General features: G+C 36.9%; 1 protein-coding gene across 1 annotated transcript; it reads left to right on the forward strand.

Moving 5' to 3' along the window:
- The first annotated feature begins 350 nt into the window (after positions 1–350).
- On the forward strand, positions 351–27,616 carry LOC123870642 (T-box transcription factor TBX1-like). Its single transcript, XM_045913986.1, has 9 exons — positions 351–512; positions 21,186–21,304; positions 21,455–21,571; positions 22,015–22,256; positions 22,759–22,915; positions 23,188–23,343; positions 24,273–24,340; positions 26,590–26,730; positions 27,085–27,616. The coding sequence occupies exons 1-9, from the start codon at positions 461–463 to the stop codon at positions 27,140–27,142; spliced, it is 1,110 nt and encodes a 369-aa protein (XP_045769942.1). The 5' UTR covers positions 351–460; the 3' UTR covers positions 27,143–27,616.
- The last annotated feature ends 16 nt before the right edge of the window (positions 27,617–27,632 follow it).

Genomic DNA, 27,632 nt, shown 5'->3' on the forward strand with positions numbered 1-27,632 from the left:
GTTTTTCCGTTGATTATCCCTTATCAACATTTATGTACTAAGTACGTGCTTGATTATGTGGTGATATTACTGTACCAATCCACTTTAGTGACATGACTGTAGATTCATTTTTTTTTTCTGTTAAAATTTGCGTTGTACATCACTATAGATATAAATTGGCAGCGAGTATTTTATGAAAGACACTCCTAACCCCGAGTTAAACGTCTCACTAAATTCTCTACTCAATATGTTATATCAGGTATAACAAATAGCCGCGTACATAATATTTGACATTAAAATAAATAAAGCGTTTCACAAAGCTCTCGCGATAGGGCGGTGGGCGGGAATGGGCGGCGTCGCTGAAACCGCGCGCCGACGACAGAAGCGTTCGCCTCGCGCCACTGGACGCGCGTTAGATTAACGTACAGAAAACTGATTTATAACGTCCCGTTGAAAAAATAATAAGCTGCTAGGAGATGTGATGGAGGGCCAGGACTGGCGCGACGACTGGCACCAGCCGCGCCAGATGGACGGTCAGTGTCACTTTTTTCACGCATGCCTTAAGTGTAGCAATCGTTTGGTCGAGTGAACCGTGTAAATAGCGATGTCTTTCAGTGATGAGTGATCTGGTAAATAACTTTTCATCTACTGGCCACTGAATAAGTTACTCTGCGGGCGATAGGTAGGTACTATTATGAGAATATTTATTGAATAAAATGATCATGTAATAAATTATGCAGTTCCTTTATTCGTACTTCAAAGTTTAAATTCCTACTTGTACGAGAACTTTTTAAAAATTTAACTAAGTAGGTATAAGTACTTGCAGATACCTACAGCAAGATAAAATAAGATAGTATTCACAAAGATACTGTTTAAGTACCTACAATATTTTAGACTATAAAAATTATACTTACACAATTTTTTTTTACCTTACCTTGCCCATTAGGTTAGGTTCTGTTCATACTATTATGTTATCTACCTCATCTCTCGTACAATTTTAAGATTTATTGTGGTCACATAAACTCAGAAATTATTTTCCTAAATCCTACACCTACTAAGTTCAATCAATTAAAATAAGTAGCTACTTATATAAAATTGATTATAAAACTGATGACTGAAAAAACTTGATTCGAGTACATGATTCATTCTATTGGCCGAGTCGTCCCATCTTCTGTTCGGTTCATTTATCTATCCGTCAACAAAGCCGCCCGAGCGCTCCTACTCGCTTGACGATTGACGCGCGATTCCAATACTCACTTTTTTCACAAAATAGGGATGTTATAGTATCGCTCTAATAACACATGATTAAAATACATATACTTACAATGAAATTTAGCCCCTGAAATTCCCCTCTGTATACATATCTTGGAATTTTATTATTTTAGAATTAGCTGAACCCGGTACATCTCACTAAAGTTTGACAGCAAGCAATGTGCACGAGCAATAAAGAATCACAATTACTTCTGATTGGCTAACAATCTCTCTTTATCTAACTAAGTGGAATGCACAGAAAGTTGCAGTAGCTTTTCAAGCAATTACAGCAACAACGAACACCGGTGTGTTTATATTTTGCGTTGTAAGGCTGTGCAGACTTACGACGTCTTGGATGAATTTAATTCATCCAAGTGCGTCGTAATTTCCCTGTGCTGTGTGCGCGCCCTGTGTCTCCGTATACCTACATACGCTTAGCCTTAGTAATATAGCTATATCTTATATGTCAGTAGGTAGGTAGGTACTTATACCACATAATATAATTATACCAACAACAGTTTTATCCCACTTAAATATCTATGCAGTTTCAGTTTAGTTAGTATTCTGTAAGTGTTGTTGACTGAAGGACTATAGAAGTTTTGACATTTTTTGAATTTGCAATATCTGTTAAAAAACCAAAAACAGTTTTTCATAAATAAATTTTCCTGGATTTTTATACCTCTACTCTTACGTTAAATCCAGCAGACTGCATTGTGATATCACAACTTCTGTATTCCCCATGGCACAAATTGTCTAAAAATTAGTACTTACTTCAAACATAATATCTTCTTCATGCCTTCTTCCTACTGATCAAATATTATCTGTCCCGTTATTTAAAAAACGAACTCTCGAGCCTCGACCAGCGATGCACAATTCTGCGCTAGCTTTGTTCATCAATCCATCAACGCGGAACGCAAGCGCAGCCGCGCGACGATTGACACGGAATTCCTTATTTTTATCATCAACAAATTCGCTGTATTTGTACCTCATCTAAGTATAGTCTGCTAGCTGATTTAGACCGCAACTTGGTTCACTTGGATTTAGGTTTTAAAAATCCAGTGAGAACTGTTTGATTTCCGGGATAAAAACTCAGATTTTTTTCTCTTTCATTTGACATCCCACTCGATACAACAGCAAAAAAAAAAATTTTGGAGACCCCCACTTTTTTCATGTAACATCCGTTAGGTCAATTGTTTTCGTATAAAGTGTAGCCTATGTCACCCGGACCTTTACGATGAATTGATTGATATCTCATTCATCAAAATCGGCCTAGTAGTTTAGGCGCTACGGTGGAACACACAGAATCTGGATACAAACATACATACATACCCACATACATACATATATAGACTGCTAAAATCATAACCCTTCCTTTTGGCTTTGCCGCAGTCTGTTAAAAAGGTTGGATACCTTACCTTCATTATTCAAACTTCCTACTACTGTATAGATACTAACATGTTAGTACAAAGGATCGAGTGCAGTTTATGCTTTGTGAATCCATGTAACTTATTAAACTGTGACATTCCACTTACCTACCGCAAACTGAGTAGGAATATTTTGGTAAATCATAATGTAAATCAATGTATTTAAAATACATTCTAATTACTAGGTAGGTACTAGAATGATACAGTGGAGAGGAATCCTGTAACCAGCGACATATACTTATTTTACCTACAGTACTGTAACAGCTTTGACGTAAAGAATTAGTAGAATTTAAATCATCATTTAGTAAAGTTCCCGAGTATTTGGAACGCTCACGGCCGCCGTCCGCTCGCCTAATTACCACAAAAAATGTCGCCCACCCTGCAACACATTAATCTACATTGGCATGTTATGCACACACTCGACTCCGCTTAAGATTCATGGCCTGAGAACGGGCTATTGGTATTTGTACACCAGTCGTAAAGATTTCAGGTACATACATGATATTATACATATCTATGGATATTAGGTATACACTCTGTTTCATAAGTAAATCCTCTGTCTGTTGTAATTACTTGTTGAAGCTTGAATGACTTAAATAGTGTAAGGTTACTTTTAAAAATTGATTTGAATTGTCAACAATAATATAAAATTATTAATTTATCTAATGCAGGTAGTTTGATAAAATCGATATTTGGCTCATTCGATGTCATACAATCTGTTGCTAGGAGGCCAACAAGATGGAACTTGCATAAATACGGGTGTTTTGAAGGTTTTAGTTGAGTCTCCTTCAGAGATTCGGGGCGATATCGCATATTTTCGGTATTTGGGTTGTGAACTGGATAATTAGATGTTGTGATAGCAATCACGCTCTAATTAAATTATTTATTTTGGCATTAGTTTGTTTAGATTAAAACTCTCGGGTAACCTTGCACATTAAACTTGTGTTTTTTTTGTGTTGGTTTCGGAGAGGACATTCCAATAATTCGATAAAAATATTTAAATAATACCTGCTTTTCTGAGTGACGCCAATAATTCAGAAGCGGGACGTGTCTCACGTTGTCTTAATTTCGCTTTGGTATCTTTTTGTAAACAACCCACATTTGATTAAAATTTTTATTGAGTTTGATTTGGTGATTAAAATTTTTAGTTTTTTTTTAATAATTTAGTCTTTTGTGAATTGGAAAGTAATTTGCAAAGAGTGGTTTAGATTTTGTATACATCGAATGAGAAGTTAGTCGTTTGGATTTATTGTTGACTTGATATTAAAACTGAGAGTTCGGCAGTTCATGGATAGGTTTTAATGATTTGACGGAGGGCAGGATAGCCCATGATTTGGATTTGACTTAGGGCAGGGAAGCCCGCGACTGACATGACAAGATTGATTAGAAACACGAGGACGTGTTAAATTCAGGACGGCCGAACTGTAAGGTTACTTTTAAAAATTGATTTGAATTGTCAACAATAATATAAAATTATTAATTTATCTAATGCAGGTAGTTTGATAAAATCGATATTTGGCTCATTCGATGTCATACAATCTGTTGCTAGGAGGCCAACAAGATGGAACTTGCATAAATACGGGTGTTTTGAAGGTTTTAGTTGAGTCTCCTTCAGAGATTCGGGGCGATATCGCATATTTTCGGTATTTGGGTTGTGAACTGGATAATTAGATGTTGTGATAGCAATCACGCTCTAATTAAATTATTTATTTTGGCATTAGTTTGTTTAGATTAAAACTCTCGGGTAACCTTGCACATTAAACTTGTGTTTTTTTTTGTGTTGGTTTCGGAGAGGACATTCCAATAATTCGATAAAAATATTTAAATAATACCTGCTTTTCTGAGTGACGCCAATAATAGGTTGAAGTAATACACTACCTAGATATCAATTTATTATTATAAAAATAAATAGGTAGGTGGTCGAAATGTAATTTTTAATTAAACTAGTTCCTCTAGTTGGCGAGTGGTTATCTACTTATAGTTATCATAAAAAAATATTTGAATATATTTTAATCATAAATTGAAAACTATGTTGGCCAACTAGTAAAACTAAAGAGCAATTATAACGGAATAAGTAATTCTTTAAAATAAACATAGGAATTGGATAAGAGAAATGTGGTAGGTAAACGTGGGTGGCTGTAAAATGACTAGGCGAAAAATAAAAATGTAATGTGGAGTCAATTTACTAATGAGATATTATGATCAGCTTACACTTTGAACATTTGTAGAAATGTTTATTAATTTTAATATTGTACCTACTTAATTACATAAAAAACTCACGATCTACGTAGTATTTTAAATTATTATTATGTATAAGTTTTGTTCGTCCATAGGTAGGTACCTAAACCTATATCTCGATGGATATAGAACGTTTTGGAGTTCCATAAATCAACCCTTACCGTTACCTATGAGGGGTTTCAGCACTCAAGACTATGTTTGACACGTGTGACTCAAGATAAAGCGAAGCAATAATTAATAATAGATATTCTGGCCATTAAATAGCTAGATAGGCAAGTTAAAAGCTGGTTAACAACGTTAGTAATCAACATTTTTACAGAAAAAAATCAAAAATGGCATAATATGCATAATGCAAAACCTATAGGTATATAAAAAGATTCTGAGCAATGCTGACGCATACAGAGTGGAGTGGAGCCGAATCTTTAACAATAACAATTTGAACTCAACTTTATGTACATATACATTACATTTGGAATTCTAGGTAGGTACTGAAAATATGTAAAACATAGTGGACTTATAACTGCTCACAGGACTTAGCTCGCCTGGGCGAATAAGTTAAGTATACAGCTACAGCTGTACTCATACGCATACTCAGAGCAAGGACGGCTTCCTTCTGGGAAAGACTAAGACACAGTACTAACTCCATCTTGTGTGCTGTTAACGAAGATCTGAGTAATCCTTTTTCTAAAAATTGGTCAAACCTGCATCGGTGCGACAACAACAGCTTTATTTAGATTAGTTTACACTATGTATATCTACATTAAGCTGTATATTATTTTGTGTTTATTCTTTTTCTTTATTGTTTGTTATGGGTTGTCTTGTGACTTATATTGCCTGAAAATAAAATTATTATTATATATTATTATTATTATTAAATAAAAAACCTAAATCCTAGGAAGTAAATGTCTTACTATCACACTTCACACTATCACACTAATATTATAAAGGCGAAAGTTTGTATGTGTGTGTGTGTGTGTGTATGTTTGTTACTCCTTCACGCAAAAACTACTGGACGGATTGGGCTGAAATTTAGAATGGAGATAGATTATACCCTGGATTAGCACATAGGCTACTTTTTATCCCGGAAAATCAAAGAGTTCCCACGGGAATTTTAAAAACCTACATCCATGCGAACGAAGTTGCGGGCATCAGCTAGTTAGTCTATTATAATAAGGCGACAACACAGCTGTAAAGTCAGCAGACATATTGCAGACCTCTTGTTCTTCTAGTGTTATCTTATCAGCGAATTTTGTAAAGTTCGTCGTTATATTATGGGTTGTCGTAAAAAAGTTTTCTTATTTTTTGTGCTTTGAAATAATGTTCACAGATTGTCAAAACTTTTTACATAAGTATGCTAAAACGTGCTTAAAATAACGTCGTATTTCGTGGTTTTAGAAATTAAAAAGTAAAAAAGTTTGTCGTCTGGTTAAATCGGTTGTAAAACTACAATCGATTTTAAACTATGCCTGCTTATTTAATATCCTAATACACTATAATGGGTTAATTAACATAGCTCATAGAGCGACAGAAAAAAAGAAATTCCAAGACTACAAAATAGGAGACTGTTATTAGGCACTTAGTACCTACTTACATATTTACAGGCATATCGTTTAATATAGGTACTTATCAGTTAGATTAAAGTTTAAGGGTGTCTGGCAGAGGGTTGCAAATCGTAGCAACCCTCTGCTCAGCAAGTATCGACTTGAAGTGTCTGGCAATACATGAAGTGATCTCTATTACTATTCCGTAGAAAATATAGAAAAATTAGATTTTAATACTTTGACGAAGAATTTTGTGCGTCTTTGTTACCTGTATCTGCCAAAGCCACCATGGCTCAAACTTCATAGTCGCTGATCGTTCCTCCATGTGTTGGGTTTGGGGACAATGCGCATAGAAACTTTCAGCTTAAACGAAAGCCTTGCCTTCACGAGCTTAATAGTAGTCCACAGCCATGTTCAAAATTCAAATCATGTAAAATAATTATATTAATTATTTATTAATCAGCCGTCCATTGTTAACAAACCCATATTCAAATTCTCACGCTTCCAACCAAAATACAAATAACTATTTAAAGTCACATTGAAACAAAAAACCCGGCGGCCGGACGAAAGCCAAATGAAAACAAACAATGGAAGCATAAATTAATAATAAAGCGTTTAGGGTTACCATAGTTTTTAATATAAAAATCGTAGATTAGAAGATTGAATGAACTAAATAATGTTGCATATTTTCTGCGTATAGTTGTCTAGATGATGCGGTGATGTAGTTGCAATTGGCGGCCGTGGTCGGAATTTGGTCAAGAGTGCTTTCATCATCAACATCAACCTCACTATAACCGAGCACGAGTCTCCTCCCAGAATGAGAAGTGCGGATGCACAAACTTCACACACCTTTGAGAACATTATGTAGAGAACTCTCAGGCATGCAGGTTTATATTAATTTCTTAAAACGCACATAACTTTGAAAAGATAAATGTGCTCGGGATCAAATCCCTGACCTCTCGAATAGGAGTTGGATGCAGGATATTTTAACTACTAGGCTATCGCCACTTTATTATATCGGCTTCCCACGGTGCGTGATATTGCGGGCGGAAACGGACCAGCCCGTACCAAAGTACCATGGGAAGAGTATAGTCCGTGGTAGCGCATACAAGTCGCGCGTCGTCGTCGTCATCCGTGCCTTGTGCGCGGTGTGCGGCTGTCCGTGGTCGCCGGACGTAATCCGCTGATTCACGCACCGTGGGAAGCCAGTATTACCTAGATATCATAATACAGACTAGCTGATGCCCGCAGCTTCGCCCGCGTGGATTAGTCAGATCCCCTGCAGCATCAGGATTGAGGAGTTGGACTCCAAATATTTTATGAAACAATGTCGCAAAGTTCCTCTATCGATTAAAAAAGAAATGACGCAAATCGGTTCAGAAATCTCGGAGATTTCGGTGTACATAGGTAGAAAAACACAACTCCCTTTTTGAAAGTCGGTTAAAAAAGTAGCCTATGTTACTCCCTGGTCGATTCTCTACTTGTCTGTGAAAATCCCGTCAAAATCGGTTCAGCCGTTCCCAAGATTAGCCTTTTCAAACAGACAGACAGACAGACAGACAGACAGACAAAAATTTTAAAAACGTGTGATTCAGTTATAGTATCGTTCAAATAACCATATGACCTTAATATGTGGTAGTTATTTCGAAATTACAGACAGACACTCCAATTTTATTTATTAGTATAGATAAGTACGTAGCTGGTATGGTAGCTAACTTAACTATTTGTAAACACCGTGTTGTTGGGTCAGAATTGAGATCATGTTTATAATCTAAAAACACGAAATTGTTTTCTAAAATGAAAATCATCAAAATATTTATACATCGATTTCAAAAAATATGTTTATTACTTGATTAATTATTTTCATATCTTTGTTCTTCCATTAAAACGTGAAGTAACAACACAAACACGCCATAAATTGGTTTAGAAATCTGTTTGTTTTTCCAACTATAGTTTTATCGAAATCGTTTCGTAAATTAAAATTGAAATGTGATCGAAATAAACTTGTCTTTATAGAATTTAATATGAAATGTATGGCGTGAAGGGTGCCCATAAATATTTTCCTTTATCATGGACTTTATTTTACCTATGTAGTTTACGCAACGAACAACAATATTAATTCGCTCCACCAAAACAGACAAATCTGTACCGTGCAGCATGCGATAGGCATCGCCCGCCCCCCCACATACACACAACCGTCACACAATACTACACAAAACATCTGAAACACAGTGCACGTTTCCCTCCGACACTGGATCATCTTCACGAGATGTAGACTCCACAATGCTAACACAATAATTGCGTATTGCGCAAAAACTGAGTAAACGCAATAACTGAGTATTACTCCTTCACGCAAAAACTACTGGACGGATTGGGCTGAAATTTAAAATGGAGATAGATTATACTCTGGATTAGCACATAGGCTACTTTTTATCCCGGAAAATCAAAGAGTTCCCACGGGAATTTCAAAAAACCTACATCCACGCGAACGAAGTCGCGGGCATCAGCTAGTTACCTATAGGTTTGAAATTGCTAACAATTAAATATATGAAAGATTTTCAGTGAACTTTAATAGATAGGTACCTTGGCTAACAGCGCTATGCCATACTGCAATCTTATGCTACATGCGCAAAGCAAAAGCAGGTCTTTATTTGATAGGTATTCTTCAATTCAAAATAAGTATCTACTTACTGATATTTATTCACTAAAATTATTCAACTTTCAGAAAATTACATGGGGAAAAATCAGGTAGATATTTAATCTATCTTCAGCAATACTTTTATCGTTATCCGATGTATTATAAAAAAATGGCCACCTGATGAGAAACAGTGCGTCTTCGAAGTGCCGCGATATTGCTAAGCAAAATAAACGTTTGGACGGTCGTAGGTTTATTATTCTAATATTTAATTTTGAATCCGTCTGCTCTGAGTGGCGGGAGAGCTTTGAAGTATCAGTTTTGAACGTTTGTTTCTTTGGCGCGCTTTGTTGATACCCCTTTGTAGAGTTTTCCACATTTTCGTGTACCTAACAGCGCATTGTCGCGTCGTGTCGGCTTGGTTTGTATCACTAGCCGATGCCCGCGACTTCGTCCGCGTAGATTTAGGGTTTTCAAAATCCCGTGGGAAATCTTTGATTTTCCGGGATAAAAAGTAACCTATGTGTTAATCCAGGATATTATCTATATCCATTCTAAATTTCAGCCAAATCCGTCTAGTAGTTTTTGCGTGAAGGAGTAACACACACACGCATACACACACTCACACACACACACACTCACACACACACACACACACACAAACTTTCGCCTTTATATATATCTTACACTTACACTTACATCTTACATTTACTGTAACGTAGGTATATCGATTATTTATAGCTGATATTTATCAATTAATAAATAAGTAGTTAATAGTTTATTACCCAACTGCGGCAAAGCAAAAGGAAGGGTTATAATTTTAGCAGTCTATGTGTATGTTTGTATCCAGATTCTGTGTGTTCCACCGTAGTGCCTAAACTACTAGGCTGATTTTGATGAATGAGGTGTCAATTGATACGTTGTAAAGGTCCGGGCGACATAGGTCAATTTTTTTTGCTACATCATCCAAAAAGTGGTGGTCTCCAAAAATTTTTGTTTGCTATTGGATTGAGTGGGATGTCAAATGAAAGAGGAGAAAATTCTGAATCATGAATACGTACAATAACATTAAACTATACCAAGCGACAGAAAAATATTTTTATTCTAATATTTCAGCGTTTATTCTGACGATCGCAGTCGTGTTTTAGTTTTCAAAATCTTGTTTATAATTCGGATCGGACAATATTATAGCGTAAGCAGCAAATTAAGAGGAATCACGTAACTTTGTAAATGATTGGGTTCACAGTAATCAGTAAAGTAAACAAACTCGGTTCACATGAGTATATATGCGGATTATAATATGCTTATATCAAACACATGGTGCATATAATTTTATTTTTTTAGGTTTACAAGACCGCTTAATGTAGGTATTTTAACGAACATTGATTTAGTATGTAACTATACTTATTTACGAACTGTTTCAATTTTTGATTGTGATTATTGTGATTATAGATTTAAGAAGATAGGTACGAACTAAGAATTTAGACAATTTAACTCGGCAATTGGTATAGTGTAGCACTTTTTTATTTTTATACTATCATCCTAATGTTGGTTAAGAAGATTTTATTACATTATATACTAATTAATTCATAGTTTAACAGTACTGTAATACCTACTAACGTAGAAAACGCCTGCTTGAAATTAAATATTATGATTATGTACGTAGTCTTTTAGTCATTTATTTATTCATGCATTCCAATATTATTACATAATGCATTCAACAATTATTATTATTATAGAATGTCTATACTGGAACTCCTTTGGGGCACAGCAATTTTAGCAGAAAGAGGCGCTATATTAATTTATTATTATCAAAGTGCCTAGTCGTTTTGATAAGAAATCTATTTTAAATGTGGTCAGGAATTTTATTACAGATTTTTATACACATCGAGTTTGCTGTGTATCTTTAGGTTGGAGCTTGGTATAAAGCATAATATTATGTTCGGAGTTCATAACGTCGCGGTACATTTTCCAATTTAGGGAAGTTTTGTGGTTGTCTACGGAAAACAACAAAACGGACAAAGGCTTATTCCAATATGTAAAATGTAAATGCATGGTATTAGCACAGGTAGACTTGTGATAATATTTCCTTCTTACGCAAAATAATTATATTCCTACATAATTATTTTGCGTAAGCAGGAAATAATGTAGGTAGATTTCTAATTTCTTAATTTAAGTGGGACCTTCATCATCTTCAACCCCTTGTTGGCTCACTACTGAGAACGGGTGTCCTCTTAGAACGACAAAAATATAATATGTATTTTACCCATACTAACCATAACGGAACAATGTGCTGCAATTTGTAAAATGTCCGGGTGGCATTCTGGCAGATTGATTTATGCCCCGGACAGGTCGTCACTTCCCGCCTCTCGTCATAACTCCACCGGCGGAGCACCAAACACTACCAAGTATGGAGAAGTGTTTCCTAATCCTAAGGCAGTCGTCAGACGCTAATTTGACTTCAAATCTATAAAGGGACCATGTTCAGATTACTCATAAAAAGTTTTGGACTAAATTAAAATTAAATTATCTAGAACATACCTGGATAATTTAGATTTTCAGTAACAATCTCTATAATCCAACTAATACAAATAGGAGTAATGCCAGATTGATATAACAGACGCGGACGTGTTAAATTAAACTATTTGCATAAACATTAAAATCACTCCTAACAAGTCAAGGTCACTATAATATTGCATTGTAGTCAGTATCAAGTCAATTAGACAAGTGCAAGTAAGTAATAGATATAGTTGAATAGATTTTCATCAAACATAACTAAAAACCATCTCAATTAAAAACTAAAAAAGGCTTTTACATAAAATAAACCATATTCATTCAAATCGGTTCATCTATTTGAGCGCTACGATGCCACAGAGAGACACACAACACACGTTAAACTTATATCCACATGGATGATAATAGCCCTCAGTTTGCATTGGGGGCTAATAATAAAATCATTACAATGAAGATGAGATCCAACTTATTTAGCGACTACCGAATCCCCACGGTTTCTTTGATAATTCAATCTTGAAGCCCTTTCCGTATTAACTTAGCCCTGTAATTAAGTGTTCCAAAAGTTATATTTTTACTGTGAGAGCGGAGAGGATTTATTCGTTTGACGTTTAGTGGAATTTGTTCCAATAAACAAAAATATTGGAATAAATAACTCTCGCACTTAGGTTACACTTATTTTAGAATTATGGCATAATTTTATTTAGAACCAAGAATCATTTTACGCAGTGACATAATTATTATTTGAAGATTTCAAAATGTGCGTAGGTGATGTCTGAATACCTAACCGTTTGGAACTGCAGTGTGGAGTTAAGTTTTACTGTAGTTATTTCCTACTGAAATCAGGAATTGATCTATTTTAAAAATATCATCTAAATAATTAATAAAACAAAAGAAAACAACTTAAATATCAAGTACAATGATATTAGTTAGTACCTACGTACGAAAGTAGCCAATACTTTCAAATGTTTACTACCCCAAATCCCATACGCATTAGAAGCTGGCCCGCTTTCATCTGCTGCATCATCAATTACCACCAGGTGATACTGCAGTCAAGGCCCAAGTGCTTATGAAATGAAATGAAATGAAATGAAATGATTCTTTATTTTGCGAAATGTGAGTAACAATGATGGTATATTGACAGGTCCTTGGTCCGTCACATTTTGCCATTTGTGTATGGCGTGCAAAATATATAGCTAGACTATTAAATATAATGACCCATAACTGACTATTAAATATACTGACTATATAATGACCCATGACAGTGAGATGTTAGAGTTACTGTATGTATCCATCCATCCATCCATGTATATTGTATATACTGTATGTATCGTACTTACCCAAGTAATGAAATTATTACTCACTTCCTATAAAATTGGCCTCACAAACAACTGGATTGGTTTAGACAGGACTATAATTACAGTTTAGCAATATTTTAAACTTTTTTTCGTTTTACTAAGGGGCTGGCTGCTGTAGAGGGCTATTTATTAAATTTTCATTTAAATTCTTGTATCCCTTTATAATATTTAAGTGAGCTCTATATTTCTTAAAATAACTGGCGAGTGCAGCGTAAGGGATCGGTTACAGTTAACGAGGCCTGAAACACAAATCACCATTAGTGCTCGCGACGGACCGTGAGCGATGCGCGAAAACACAATATAGGGAAGCTTCTAGTTACATACATTTTTACATTAGATACCTCCCCTCGTGATTATTGAGAGAGTCAGCGCGTGCCAGACCTTCGTTATTAACCGATTTCAAAAAAGGAGATTCTCAATTCGTCGGAATCTTCCCCGTCGGTATGTTCCCCGATTACTCAAAGACCCCTGAACCGATTTGGAAATCTTTTTTTTTGTTTAAAAGAGTTTACTGTGCAAATGGTCCCATATAAATTTGGTGCAGATCTGATGAATATCTTCTGAGATGGAGAACAGAACTCCTCAATGGATAAAAGCAAATTGCTCGCGATCAGTGTAACAGCTTATTAAACAGTAGGATTTTAACTGGGAATAGCATAATAAAGTACAGGCCACTAACCTAGGTATGAAGTCGGGCGAGCTTCACACTTGGATTTCTAATTTTGTTTTACTATATGCTCGCTCGACTTCATACCTAGGTACATTACACGTGTAGCTAAACAAAAAAATATTTTTTACTTTTTAGTGTTTGTGGTTTTTGAAGTCGGTTTTATTTTTCTTTTGAATTTTTTTTTATAAAAGCTGAAAGTTGCTCTGCGTATTGTCCCCTACACAGGGAGAAACGATCAGCGACTATGAAGATTGAATCATGGTGGCTTTGAAATATACAGGTAGATCAAGGTGTAAAAAATCTTACATCAAAGTATAAAGTCAATTTTTTTCACATAAAAACCTTCGGAATAGTAATAGAAATCACATCATGCATTGCCAGACTCTTCGGTGCTTTGAAACTTGGAATTCGTATTCTCCTAAGCCCTAACACAGAAGGAAGGTAATAAATACTATGTACTTAGCTATCTACTTACAAGGAACGCTCCCTATCAATTACATATTGATAAAGCTAATTACCACTGTTAAATAATTACCTACTTAAATAAAGTAGACATTATCACAGGCAGATCATAGGTTTCATCTAGATCGAACTTGTTGCAAGGTGAATAGCGATTGTCACAAAAATTAGCCTTCCGACTCGACATCGAACTGTCGCCGATGAGACTGCCACATTCATTTTAAAACTAATTGTAACTCATTTATCAAATCGGTGTCTCCTGGCTGAGATGTAGGCGTGAACAGTACAAATGGCTCGCCGGTAGACTGTTGAAAGAAGCAGAACTATCGATTGTGATTGCTGAATGAATGTTGCCAAATCTGTTATCATCATCATTATTATCATCCCATCGTCAGCCCGCTACTGAGCATGAGTTTCCTCTCAAAATGAGAAGGCTTTAGAAGTCCGCCACGCTGGCCCAGTGTGAATTGGCAGACTTCACACATCTCTGAGCACATTATGGAATACTCTCAGGCATGTTTTCCTGACTTTGACTCTCACAATGTTTTCCTTTACCGTTAAAGCAAATGGATATTATTAATTGCTTAAAAGCACATAATTTCAAAAAGTTAAAGGTGCGTGCTGGAGATAAAGCCATCAACCTCCCAAATCGGTGCCGACGTTTTAACCCCAAAGTTGTCACTGCAATTTTTGTTGGCAAGCCCACGACTACGTCCGCGTGGATTTAAGTTTTAAAAAACCTGTGGGAACTCTTCCATTTTTTGGGATAAAAGTAGCCTATGTCACTCTCCTGGATCTTTAAATAATATATCCATGCAAAAATCACGTCAATCCGTTGCTCCGTTTAGGCGTGATTGAAGGACAAACCGATAGACAAACACACCTTCGCATTTCCTATATAGGTAATGATTGTGAAGAGTAGATTGACATTAGTTTAATTGAGACAAAGTGTTCTGAATCGCCCGGCTGGTCTATATAAAAACGTTACGGTAAATCTACCTGCAGCTATTTGTTGAAGTCGGTTAAAAGAACCAAGCCGGCCAAGTCTTAAGCTCTTAATCTTATTGATCTATTACATAAGATCGAAACATCTGGCAGCCCTGAAGATATCGAGGAGTTAATCGCGAATATCGAAGCCGAGAATAGCCCGCGGTTGGCAGCATCAGTCAATCAGCGGTCAAAACATCGCAGGGAAGCGACAGGGACATCTACCGTGCATCCAGCGTTCCTAGAACATCTATGGATCTGAACTCGAAACAGGAAAGCGAAATTTGTGTAGCTACATTAGCTGCTGTTGTACTGATTACGCGTTTGTTTATTATGTCAGCAATTTCGTGCAACTGTTTAAATGGTAGAAAGATGCTGAGATGAATAGGTACATATAATGAAGAAAATAAAGATTTACGCTTTTGACCTCACCTACGCATTCAACCAAAATGTTTTATACATTTTGGTTGAATGCCTGCTTAATTTTTGGAAGAAACTTCTGCCATTTGAGTACATAATAAAATTGACGGAGGCGGTTATACCTACTATTGTTATTCAAACTTGGTCTTCGTCATCATCGTCGTTTCAATCAATAGACTTTCACTGCTGAATAAAAGTTTCTTGCAAGGATGATCACAAAGCACGAGCCATTTGTGTTGCGTCCAACAACTTTTTTTTTAAATAAAAATATAACCGCTGCTCATGAGCAGCACTAGAAGAACCGCCAATGCGTTGCCGCTTTTCAAACATTTATATACCCGCCCCTTGAATAACACTATGTTGAAACCTAGTGGGAACTACCGCCAAAGGGTTACAAAGGTTACACTGGATACATGTGCGTGGAAAAAACACAACACACACAACGGGTGGTCAAAGTGCACCAGGTACCCAGGTGGTGAGGGTAAAATTGCTTAAGGTCGCATGTGGTGCGGATGTTGAAAAGGTGACGCTTTCATCGTCCAACCCCGGAAAACTCCTTAAAATACTCGCTGCTATAAAAGTGAAAGAAAAATGATAAAACTTTCAGTATATTATAGCTTAGGAAGAGACCTCCGTATTTCTCATACTCAATCAAGGATTGGCGTAGGGCCTAGTTGCATAAATGCTCAAGATCATTCTGCAAGTCTAATGATAACAATTTGCAGTGTGATAAAAATAGTCGCTTATTCACTGGCATTTTCTCAGTGACGCGTGTCGATCGGCTTGTTAACGAGCAATGCTCGCGATGTTGACATCAAGGGTGATCAAAGTAAGACGCCGTGTTAATTTGTTAGCCTTTGCATTGTCTATTTGTTATTACCAGAGTTACTCGTATCCGTTGAGTGCTCAGAGTGGTAGGAGGTTCTTGGAAGGAGTACTCATTAATGTTTGTATTTCGGACTGTCTTCTTGATAAATGGGTGATTAAAGTTGATACTTGACCAGTTAGGCATCACTCATTGATAGTTAAATATTTTTTACTGTAGAAGTTGTACTTGTTTTTTTTTTGGTTTAATTTCAAGGATGCGGTTGCGATGGCTCGTCCAGTTCGATATTCAACTCACCTCAAAGTTCCATATGACAGAGTCTAAAGATTTATGCAGACACCTTGTATTTGGATTGTAAGTTAACTGCAAAGTTGCAGTTTGTGCTTTCGACACAACTGCTTCTGTATAGTACGCGCAAAACAAGTAGTCCAGTCTGAAGTTGCAGCATGGAGGTTTGGGCAGGTCAAACAAGCCCGGCTGAGCCGTGTGTTTGCATCAAACGCAATCATACACCTCGTGTTTAGACAATAAGGATTCAATGACTGTGTTTAGATTTGACTACCTTTTTATGTTTAGCCTATACGAATATTCATCTCAGCATATTTTCCATTCAGTTGCATTGTACGAAATTGCTGACATAAATTGAAGCGCAATTAGTAGAACAGCAGCTAATGTAGCAAAACAAATTTCGCTTTCTTGTTTTGCACTCATTTCTTGTCTTCTCAGGCTCCAAGAATTAAAATTAGGACATCAGTTTATGAAATTGGTGCTAATTGATGAAAAAGTTGTACACCGCTCCTGAAAAATTAATACCTGCCAAGCTTTTGGCTCATCCTTTTGTATGAGCTTAAAACACATAACTTAATTAGTTTTAGGAGTGCACTCTTTTCTTGTCTTCTTGGGCTCAAGGATTAAAATGCCGACTTCAATTTTATGTAGTGACAGTACCTATTATAAACCACTCCTTAAAAATTAAATGCTTGCCTAGCTTTTGGCCAATACTTCTGCCAGAGCTTAAATAAAGCACACAACTTGGTTGGTTTCAGAAGTTTGTAAGCCCAAATACAAACACAAATTAATTGTTGGTTTGTTTGGATGTAGCATTTTAATAAGGAATTTGTTTATATTTGTTCGGGTAATATGTATCGCATGAGGGTGCGTAAATCAAACGCGTCTCAGAAACTCAGAGCTGCACTACACATGTTGTTACACTGTAGGGTTGTCACCACTAAGTTTAACTTGTAGCACTACTAGTATTTATGAGTACACGGTTACACAAATTTCAAACTCCTATAAGGGTTGAATTTTCAAAACTCCTTTCTCAAAGGGTGTCTGCGTGATATTAATCTGCATGCCACAGCCTGATGCGTCCAGTAGTTTAGCTGTGCGATGATTTATCAGTCAGTCACGCACCTTTTCTTTTGTAAATTCAGACTATTCCATTGGAACGCCACTTGAACAGTGTTTCCCTCCTCTCTTCACTAAATATGCCCGACTCGACCCTCACTTTAGAGCTATTTTCTTGTATATCGGTAATTGATAGTATGTTCTTCATTCCTGCAGTTGTTAGGCAGAAAATGATGAGAATTACCTGAGACACTGATTAAGTAATTCTACAGGCATTTTTTTAGCAACGACCTATCGGTCGAAGGAGACCTGGTCAGCCCATCAACACCAGGAGGAGGTCCATTGAGGCAGACCTTAAAAGAGTGGGACTCTTGAAGACAGGGGGACATGGCAAATTATAGCAAATTAAGCTTGTGGTTCCTCGTATATCATGGACTTCCGCTAAGTAACGCCTGCTGTACGACTTCTTCTATTGCCTTGTATGTATAGACTTCTAAGTTGTCACCCCTAATGGCTGCAACCGGAGCGGCGCCCGAGCAGCTAGATTTATTGCGGTCAATCAATGCGGATTTATTGTTAAGGAAGCGTTCCCTCCTTTTGTTACAACAGATAATAATAGCACCACTATTATAATTGGACGCTCCACCACCTGAGTACCGGTTATATTCTTATTATGGTGACATTAACGTTTCTATTCATTTATTAATTGCTGCATTCGCGGAGTTGTTTTGCTTTTCTTGATAATTATTGCGCACTTCAGTTTGTACGCCAACAATTTCATACTTGTGTGTACTGTTTGTATTTTTGTTCAATGGACTTGTATTTTATTACTAGCTGATGCTCATGAATTCGTTCGCGTAGGTTTAGGCTTTCTATCTATTATTTGGGAAACTAGGTGGACAGACGACATCTAACGAGTCGCAGAAAGTGGCTTCAAGCGACGCAAGAATGTGACATGTGGATATCCCTACAAGACCTATTCCAGCAGTAGACGTCTATCGGTTGATAATAATGATGATGATGAAGATTCCCGTCTTCAGTATGCAAACTACCTTCGTGCCCGTCAAGATGATTCAGAAGTTGAACCATTAAAAGGTAACATTAACAGCCAGACAAACATGACATAGTGTGGATGTGGATGTACAGGTACAATTTTAATTTCCTGGAGACTATTAGGTAGGTACCTACATATTATGTGGAGGTATGAATAGTATTTAAAAGGTTTTTTAGGTAGATCTTATCACTCTGCACTGGTAGGTACAATTATTATTTTAGAATATCATTTAGAAAGCTTCTGGATTCGATTCCACTTTACTAACTTTTAACTCTAGGCAAGTAGTTTCTGTTTTTTCTCTTTTTATTTCCCCTTGATATACCTACTTAGATCAATTTATTTTCTTCTTCATTACAATAAAAATGTCGCCTACTAAAAAATTAACTAGATCCGGAGTCTCTGAGAAATCGACATTGTATCGATGCATTTGGCAAGAACACTGCCATTATGGCAATTAGAGTGGAACCAATGTGTCAAACACCACAATTTAGATGCGTAGCATTTTAATTTATAGGTGTAATAAAATAATTTGTCTATAAATCAGGCAATTCGGGATCGACATTAACTGCAGACTAAAAATAAGATATAAAATGCAATAATAATATAATTTACCTTTACAATGATCCAGGAGAAGCAAATAATTTATTTGTAGGAGACTATCTCTATAGTAGGAGATAGATTCTTAGTTCTTAATGTAGGAGAAGCTCGTCATATTATTGTTTGAAATACAATTTAGTGTGATAGGGAATTAATATAATAGGTCCATACTCCATACTCTACAAGTCTACACCATACTTATTTTAGAAAATATCTAGTAAGATTGTAAGAACCAAAAAGTGATTAAAGGCAATTGTTGTTATATTGATAATATTGTTCAATTATTTAATTTAATTGGGTCATCCAACAGGTTATATTAAAATCACACTAATATTATAAAGGAGAAAGTTTGTATGTGTGTGTGTGTGTGTATGTTTGTTACTCCTTCACGCAAGAACTACTGGACGGATTGGGCTGATAGATTATACCCTGGATTAGCACATAGGCTACTTTTTATCCCGGAAAATCAAAGAGTTCCCACGGGAATTTTAAAAAACCTACATCCACGCGAACGAAGTCTCGGGTATCAGCTAGTTACATAATAGGATTGATTATTAAAATTATAAACATTGGTATTCTGATTTATGCGTAAATTGTATTTAGAAATTGTAGACTCATTTAGATATAATATTAGATAGGTAGATACTAATTCATCTGATGCGACCAAGAATCAAAAATACAAATTCAAGTAAAAATAAAGCGAAGATCATTGTCGTTTCTACGTTAGTATACTTTTCATCACCCGTCTTATTTATAATACCATCTTGACGTCGCCCGATGAAATTATTGCGACCATTTCAGATGCGTTTTGAGTTTCCCGCCATTACACCAATTAGTTGAGTGAGATGTCCGCTGTTGGGTGGACGCTTTTGATTTTTATGGGACTGTTTATGTACTTTTTATTTCAAGTGGCTGTTTCGGGAGAACTACAGTGATATTGTGGAATACTTTGGAAAAGTAAGCATGATTATTTATTGATATTTTGGTGATAATATATGTGGTGGAGATACATAGCGTTTTTATACTTATTCTGTTTTTTAAACTGATACAACATTTATATTATTAAAATGTTAAAAAAACTTAGGTATATTCTCTCTTCTTTGTCGTTACATTCTTGGCAGAGCGGTCGTGGTCATCATGAAGTGACGTTTTGGGGGGCAGATGTTACACGCCTCACGCCTAGGTATATTATCAACTCGTTAAATTAAGAATTTAGAAAAAATTGCCACCTCGAAATCAGTTCTCAACTCCTAGTCCACACTCCGTCGGGTTTCTCAGAAGATATTTTCCGAAGTGATGATTAAGACATAAGTTTAATTGATCTACATGTTTTAGAAAGCAGCTAGATTTTTTTTTAATCTAAAGAAATAGTGTAAAAGAATGATAATTGTAAGATAATATAGCCGTGTATCGTAAACCACGTGGCGGCGGCGTTTCCAAATAACAATCTATGTCACAGAGGGTGTGACTTGATGAGAATAAAATCTCTCTAATCTAGGTTCCCAACAAGTCACACTGTTACAAGTTTGGGTGTCACTCATTGGGCATTCACCATTAGACGGCGGCAACCTGTTTGAATAACTGACCTTTAGGGAATCAATTTTTTTAATACTGGAATATCTGACTGTGCATACAGCCAACGCTATTATGCTTGTGTGTCGCGGCTTTACCCGCGTGGATTTAAATTTTTAAAAATCCCGTGGCAACTCTTTGATTTTCCGGGTTAAAAAGTATAGTAAGTACAGCGACTACGTCCATCCCGGGATGCAAGCTATCTCTGAACCAAATTTCGTCAAAATCGGTTTAACGGATGGACCGTAAAAGGCTAGCAGACAAATAGACACACTTTCATATTATTGATGTTATAATTATTAATCGTTTGTTGCAGGCGTGGTATCAGGACAATTTCCGCGCGGCGGTTTCCACTTGCACTCGTTAGCGGAACGAGTGAGCCGTGACCAGGATCAGCTCCCAGTGCTTCCCCCGCTGCACAATGCTGTACGAGACGTAAGTTCTATCACAGTTTTATGTAAAACTGTGGTTCCAATCCGTATCATTGGCGCTCCCTCACGTCCGACAATCGGTAACCAATTTTTTGAGAGAATGGAGAACCTCTTTCTTTTTGAAACCGCTCAGAATGTTGTATTTGTTCATTAGAGTGCAGTGTGTTCGCGGAGCACATACTCTCCGCTGCAAGCACTCAGTGAGAGCACCTGCCGCGACCACGGCGCGCAGTCTGCGCCTCCGCCGCCGCAACCACCGCCCAGGATGCAGGTACTCGTATGCAGATATCTGACGGTTTAGAAGTTCCAATCTTCCCATCAATGCTATCACATAAGTGCGAGGTCGAGGATGCATCACGAGCTATAGCTAAACCGACCGATAGGATTTGTTTATTTTCACTGTTGCTGTGGAAGGTTGTTCAAGGAGTTTAGCTATGAAATGCAGCCCAGTAATCAGCATTTTATTCAAACCAAATATTTAAAAATTCCATGGTAAATCTTTGATGTCGGTAAATCGGTTTAACGGATGAGCCGTGAAAAGGTAACAAAGACAGACAGACACATGTTTGCATTTATATCTGTTGATACGGTTTATTATTTGGGAGTTTCTATGCCACAAGCAAAAATTCCACGGGAGATACTTTTTGGGTTGAAAATTGACAATGACCATAACACAATCTAGAATCTAGATATTTACCAGTAGGTATCACACAGGTATCCAACCAAAACGTAACGCTGCATCCGGCAGTAGCTCGCTGCAGTGCGACCCTCGAGCTGGCCACATTGTGGCGAAGCTTCCACGAGCTCGGCACTGAGATGATAGTCACCAAGGCCGGGCGCAGGATGTTCCCTGCCCTGCAAGCGCGTTTGTCTGGTCTACTGCCCAACGCGGACTACTTGCTGTTGGTGGACTTCGTGCCTCTCGACGATAAGAGATACAGATATGCTTTTCACAGGTAATATGATTTGGCAAAGCTATTTTAAGTACCCCGTTTCAATAGGTTTTAAGCGATATAGAATATAACGACCCGCCCCGGAGCCCTTATTACAATTTTCATAGACATCTCTATTTTTTTTTTAAATAAAGTATAATCTATGTTACTCAGGAATAATTTAGCTTTCTAGTGGTGAAAGAGTTTTAAAAATCGGCTCAGTGGTTCCAGAGATTACCCTAAACTTACAAACTTTACCTGTTAATAATTTACTTTTTATTTTGTACATATCATTGTGACATTCGACATAAATATTATACTTATTCTATTGTGAATAAGTATCTACTTATCTGCTTCTATCTACTTTGCTGACTACTTTCACGGTTTCGTTAAGACCAATAATTTCAGATTTAAGGACTTAATTGCGGTTTACTCTGGGCTTGAGAAAGAATTAAATCTTTCAACCAAAAAAAATTTGGTAGTAAGAGGCTTAATTTTTTTTAATAGTGTTTATTATAATATGCAGTTCGAGCTGGGTAGTAGCGGGCAAGGCGGACCCGGTGTCGCCGCCGCGCATCCACGTCCACCCCGACTCGCCGGCCGCCGGCGCGCACTGGATGCGGCAACTCGTCTCCTTCGACAAGCTCAAACTGACCAACAACCAGCTCGACGACAACGGCCATGTAAGTCCAGATTCATTCATATTTTCAGGATATTCCTATCATTTAGGTACTTATAAAATAATATTCTATAGTTCTTTTGAAATCAATAGGTAATTGTATTGCGCGAATTGCAATTTGGACAGTTCTAACATCTACTTACTCAAGATCAATAGGTTTGATCGTGGATTCGCAAGGATATTTGCGTGAACTTTCCACTCGTAATGTCATCGTCTTAGCGGTCTGTTAAAACGACGTTTTATTTATTCTACTTTGTCTTTTTTGTGTCGAAACAGATAATCCTTAACTCTATGCATCGCTACCAGCCAAGGTTGCACGTGGTGTACCTTCCCGGGGAGGGGCAGAGCACTGCCCCGGGCACCGTCCCGTACCGGACGTTCATCTTCCCTGAGACCGGCTTCACTGCTGTTACAGCCTACCAGAACCACCGGGTAAGTTTGGGAAAACTACGGAAACCTTTTTTTGTTAAATTTCCATTTCAACAGCGTGTGCGTGTGCGTACGGAATGCGTGCACTGTTAGACATGGCTGTTCCTAAAACGGGTCACCAAACACAGTCCTCCGGTATCCTCATCCACCTGCTTCTCGCCACCTTCTTCAGGTTATCGGTCCAGCAGCAGGCTGACCGTCGCGTCGTCCTACACTACCCTTGCCGGTACGCTGTCTCCTCTCCAAAACACATCTGCCACGTCTGTTAAAAATACTCGTAATCTCAATTAACTATCGAAAGGTTATGGTGTTAGATTAGCCAGCCTATATGATTTTGATTGTACGTTTGAATTGTGTCCATGTGGTGTAATTCTCAAAATAGGTACTTAATAATTAGATGTTATTGGCTTTAGCACATAATCACTACCCATATTATAAATGCGAAAGTGTGTTTGCTTGTTGGTTTGTTCATCAATCACGTCGAAACACAGCAAGGGATCAACATGATTTTTGCATGGGTATATTAAAAAGACCTGCAAGAGAGTAACATAAGCTACTACTTTTTATATAATACGCTGTAGTAGGTATACTATAATACGTACGAAACCTAGATTTAGTAGGTACTTAGGTACGTATTGTTTGATGCTGATTTCACGTAACATTTTGTATGACTTCCAGTTTATGATCTTCAGGAAAATCTAACATTGCGGATGTTTTCTGCCAAGGCGAATACGAGTAGGTAGTTATATGACTAAATAGCAGAAAACAGTAGATCATCATGAAAAATGCGACAAATGAACTCAATTTGGTCTCAAATGCAAAGTTGGGTAGGCATACTTACTAGTAGTGTAGATTCTAAAAAAGCAATTCATGTAATTTATGAAAGAATAAACTTTTCTTAGTGATTATTTGAAATCCTATTTCTTTTGCAGATAACACAATTAAAAATAGCGAGCAACCCCTTCGCGAAAGGCTTCAGAGACTGCGATCCCGACGATTGGTAAGTCTTTCATTCAAATGGAATAAGTGCCTAAGTAATAGTAAGATTTAAGGAGCTTTATAAATATCACTAGATATAAGTCTGTAGGTAAGTAGGTATATGTGAAGAAATGCAATTTTGAACCGAAGTTTCATAACGGACCTTTGAACAGGGGAACAAGCCGCAACAAGTCGTAATTAAAAAATTGAAAACACGCCTGCCCTGCCAAAAAACGAGCTAAAAAGAAAATTTTCTCACATTTGAAAATAATACCATACAGCCGCCATAATTATTTATCTTTTTCAAAAAAATTATAGCCAATGTCACTCGTGACGATTATAACAATTCCCCATACATCCAAATCTGTTCAGGCATTTAGAAGTTATGGTAGAATAAAGAAACTCACGTACATGAAATTTGAAAACATTACACTGAATTTTTAGTCGTATAGAAAGAAAGTAATCGGTGTGTTGAAATTCACCTCACTACTGGCTGGGTGGGTTTTTCATTGAAATTCACCTCACTGCGTGGGCAGCTTCACTTCTGTCGGGTATATCACACGACACCTCACTACTTTGTTTATATATTATGTATATTATATTCTCAAATTAGATTGCACAAAATGATATAATTTGATTAAATATTGTAGAATATTTCAGCAATTTAAAATGAAGTCTAATATTTTCGGCGTTCAAAGATGGTTCAAAAGCATAAAAATGACAATAAATTAAACACATATTTTTTTTATTAAAAAATAAAATAATAAGCAGTATGTAAGTACCTATACAGATGTAACGTATATTGGCGGGAAACACGGCACGTCCGCTATAACTGTCACACGTAACTCTTTAGTCTATGGCCGAGTCGTAAAAGTAAATTGTCACCGGCTGCTGAAATGGAGCCGAACGTCTGAAGCGGTGGTACACATAAAATATAATCATTTGCGTTTACTTGATTCATAGTCCATGTTGTGACACGGATGACTGTGAAAAATGTGGTTTCGTTTACTTAGCCATTAATATTTCGGGGTGGAAATGTCACCGATTCGGAAGTCTGATTTAAATTAGTATCATTAATTCGTTAGGCGAAGGGTCTACAGAAAGTCTTGATCACTGATAAATTAATATATTCAAACACCTCTCACATACTTAAATAGGTTAAGGCTGGTTCATAATATACAGAATTGTTTACATTGAGGTAGATTTACAGCTTTCCCAGTGACTGCATTGGTTCATTTCCCCAGTACCTACTGTACATCAGTGGTTAGGAGTGGTCTGTTCTTAGGTAAACTGGCCTGAAATATATTTACCTTTACACGTTGTGTTGTATTGTTTATCATCTGTTTTCTGGTCAATAAGGGGAATACTACTACCCACGCCGTAATAATTTTGTCAAAGATTAACTTCTGGGAAGTAATGGGAGTAAGTCCCCATCAGGCACTAGATATTTTAAAGGAACAAGGCAGTTTGAACATTACCTACTTTGTTTGTGATGATAATTTGTATGTAATGAATTGATCATTTTGTGGTGAACACCAACTGTGGTCAATCTGTTTCCTGACTGACTCTTCACTCTACCAAACAAAAATAAAAAAGAGGATGGGGGAAAAAGGGTTGGTTTTGCCGATGTTAAGTATCAATCCCTGAGTCGATCACTTTAAATTCAGACATAGGTACTCGTAGTAGGCTCTCTCTAATCTTTGCGATGTAACAGGTCTTACAATTTTATACTTTTATTTTTTCTCATAAAAAGTTTCGTTTCTTAATGAAAACGTTAAGTATCCAAACAGCTCTACGTAGTAATCCATGTGTGAGTCCGAAATCCTATAATAAACAAATGATTCATTAATCAAGCGAACATTCGCCATGTGGACAAACAGGGCCCGAGTGAGACAAAAAATGTTACGATGCCTTGACTTCCCGGTAAAATCGATTAATATCCCGGATAATATATGACACCATTTGTCGTTGCTTGTCAAAATAAAGTATTAACGGTATTAACGCGTAATTCGACTCCGCCTAGTAGGCGTAAGATAACACAACCGCGTTTACCTACTCTTTTTACAAGATTAAATGCGTGAGTTTTTTGTAGGTTTCATTATTCTAATCCGTAACTTTTGACACCTAATTTTTTAATTTATTTAATAAAAACGAACGAAGAATTTAGACACGGCTAGTTTACAACATTACCAGCAGCTCTAGTGCAATCGGTACCTACCATCAGGTTTTACAAGAACATCCTGCTTCAAGAAATAAAATATTTTTTCACAGCCCCCCGGAACAAAGCTCACAACGCAGCACCCCGCGGCGCCGAGATCCAGCACCAGTGGAGCCCTACCCGCTAGCGCAGCCCTACGCGGGAGACCCTAGCGCGAGCGGCCCTCTTTACGCCGCGCACGCGCATACAGTTCGGTGAGATTTTTATTGATGTAGTGTTACTTACCGTTAAATTCATAACCGGTCAAAATTACTTTGAATTGAATAAAAATAAGAACTATTTTTGACTATAGAGGTTGGCCAAAAGTAGTTTTGATTGAAATTCCAGTCAAAACTCTTCGCGGGAATTAATTTTTTAGTCAAAAGTGTCTATTATATTAACCATATAATCTGTATAGTAAGTAGATTTTGCCCTGCGAATACCTTTTAATCATTAAATAAAAAAAAGAGAATACAGCAGATAACAGTAAATTGTTCTATATTTTATTAAAATTAGGAGTAGATATTTACTAGAAAATTCCCAATGATTAAAAACCGTTTCTTTTTCAGATACCAACCACACACTGGTCACAATAGTGCCTACACTGCATACTACGCGCATAGATAAAATTAATACTTAGTAAAGAAACTATAGATTAATGTGATATTGTAGTTTGTAAAGATAACAAAAATTATTTAATATTTATGCAGAGCCATAGCAGACAGTGCTTTTAGCATCAGCGATTGGTATTTTACGACTGCATTGATGCTGCAACTGCAGGTGGTACTTAATATTATGTGTGGAGAGGAGCGTTCATTCGCGGCATCGAGCTTATGAAAAGCAACTGAATTGCTGATCGCTGGTGCTAAAAGCATCTTGTCTACTATGGCCTTAAGGGCGCTTATGCTCTAGTTTGATCTGAACCTAGAAAATAAGGGTGAGAAAATTTGGAATGATTAAGGATGTCAACATTATTCAAGTACTTATTATCAGTTCACTCTCTCATTACGTACATATTATTATTTTAGCGTTTCATTATTCGTACCGTCTTGATATCGTTGGGGGTCTTTTGTTTGACGGCCTTCCTGGCGCTGTGGTCTTTGGAATGTAATGAAAC

Source organism: Maniola jurtina, chromosome 13, assembly GCF_905333055.1.
Source record: "Maniola jurtina chromosome 13, ilManJurt1.1, whole genome shotgun sequence".
NCBI classification, from domain to species: domain Eukaryota; kingdom Metazoa; phylum Arthropoda; class Insecta; order Lepidoptera; family Nymphalidae; genus Maniola; species Maniola jurtina.

What these genes read in the sequence shown, in the direction of transcription:
- LOC123870642 (XM_045913986.1), top strand. Translation starts at nt 461, where the DNA reads ATGGAGGGCCAGGACTGGCGCGACGACTGGCACCAGCCGCGCCAGATG. An exon ending in TGCACAATGCTGTACGAGAC is followed by an intron (nt 21,305 to 21,454) that starts GTAAGTTCTATC and finishes TTTGTTCATTAG; the next exon opens with AGTGCAGTGTGTTCGCGGAG. An exon ending in TACAGATATGCTTTTCACAG is followed by an intron (nt 22,257 to 22,758) that starts GTAATATGATTT and finishes TATAATATGCAG; the next exon opens with TTCGAGCTGGGTAGTAGCGG.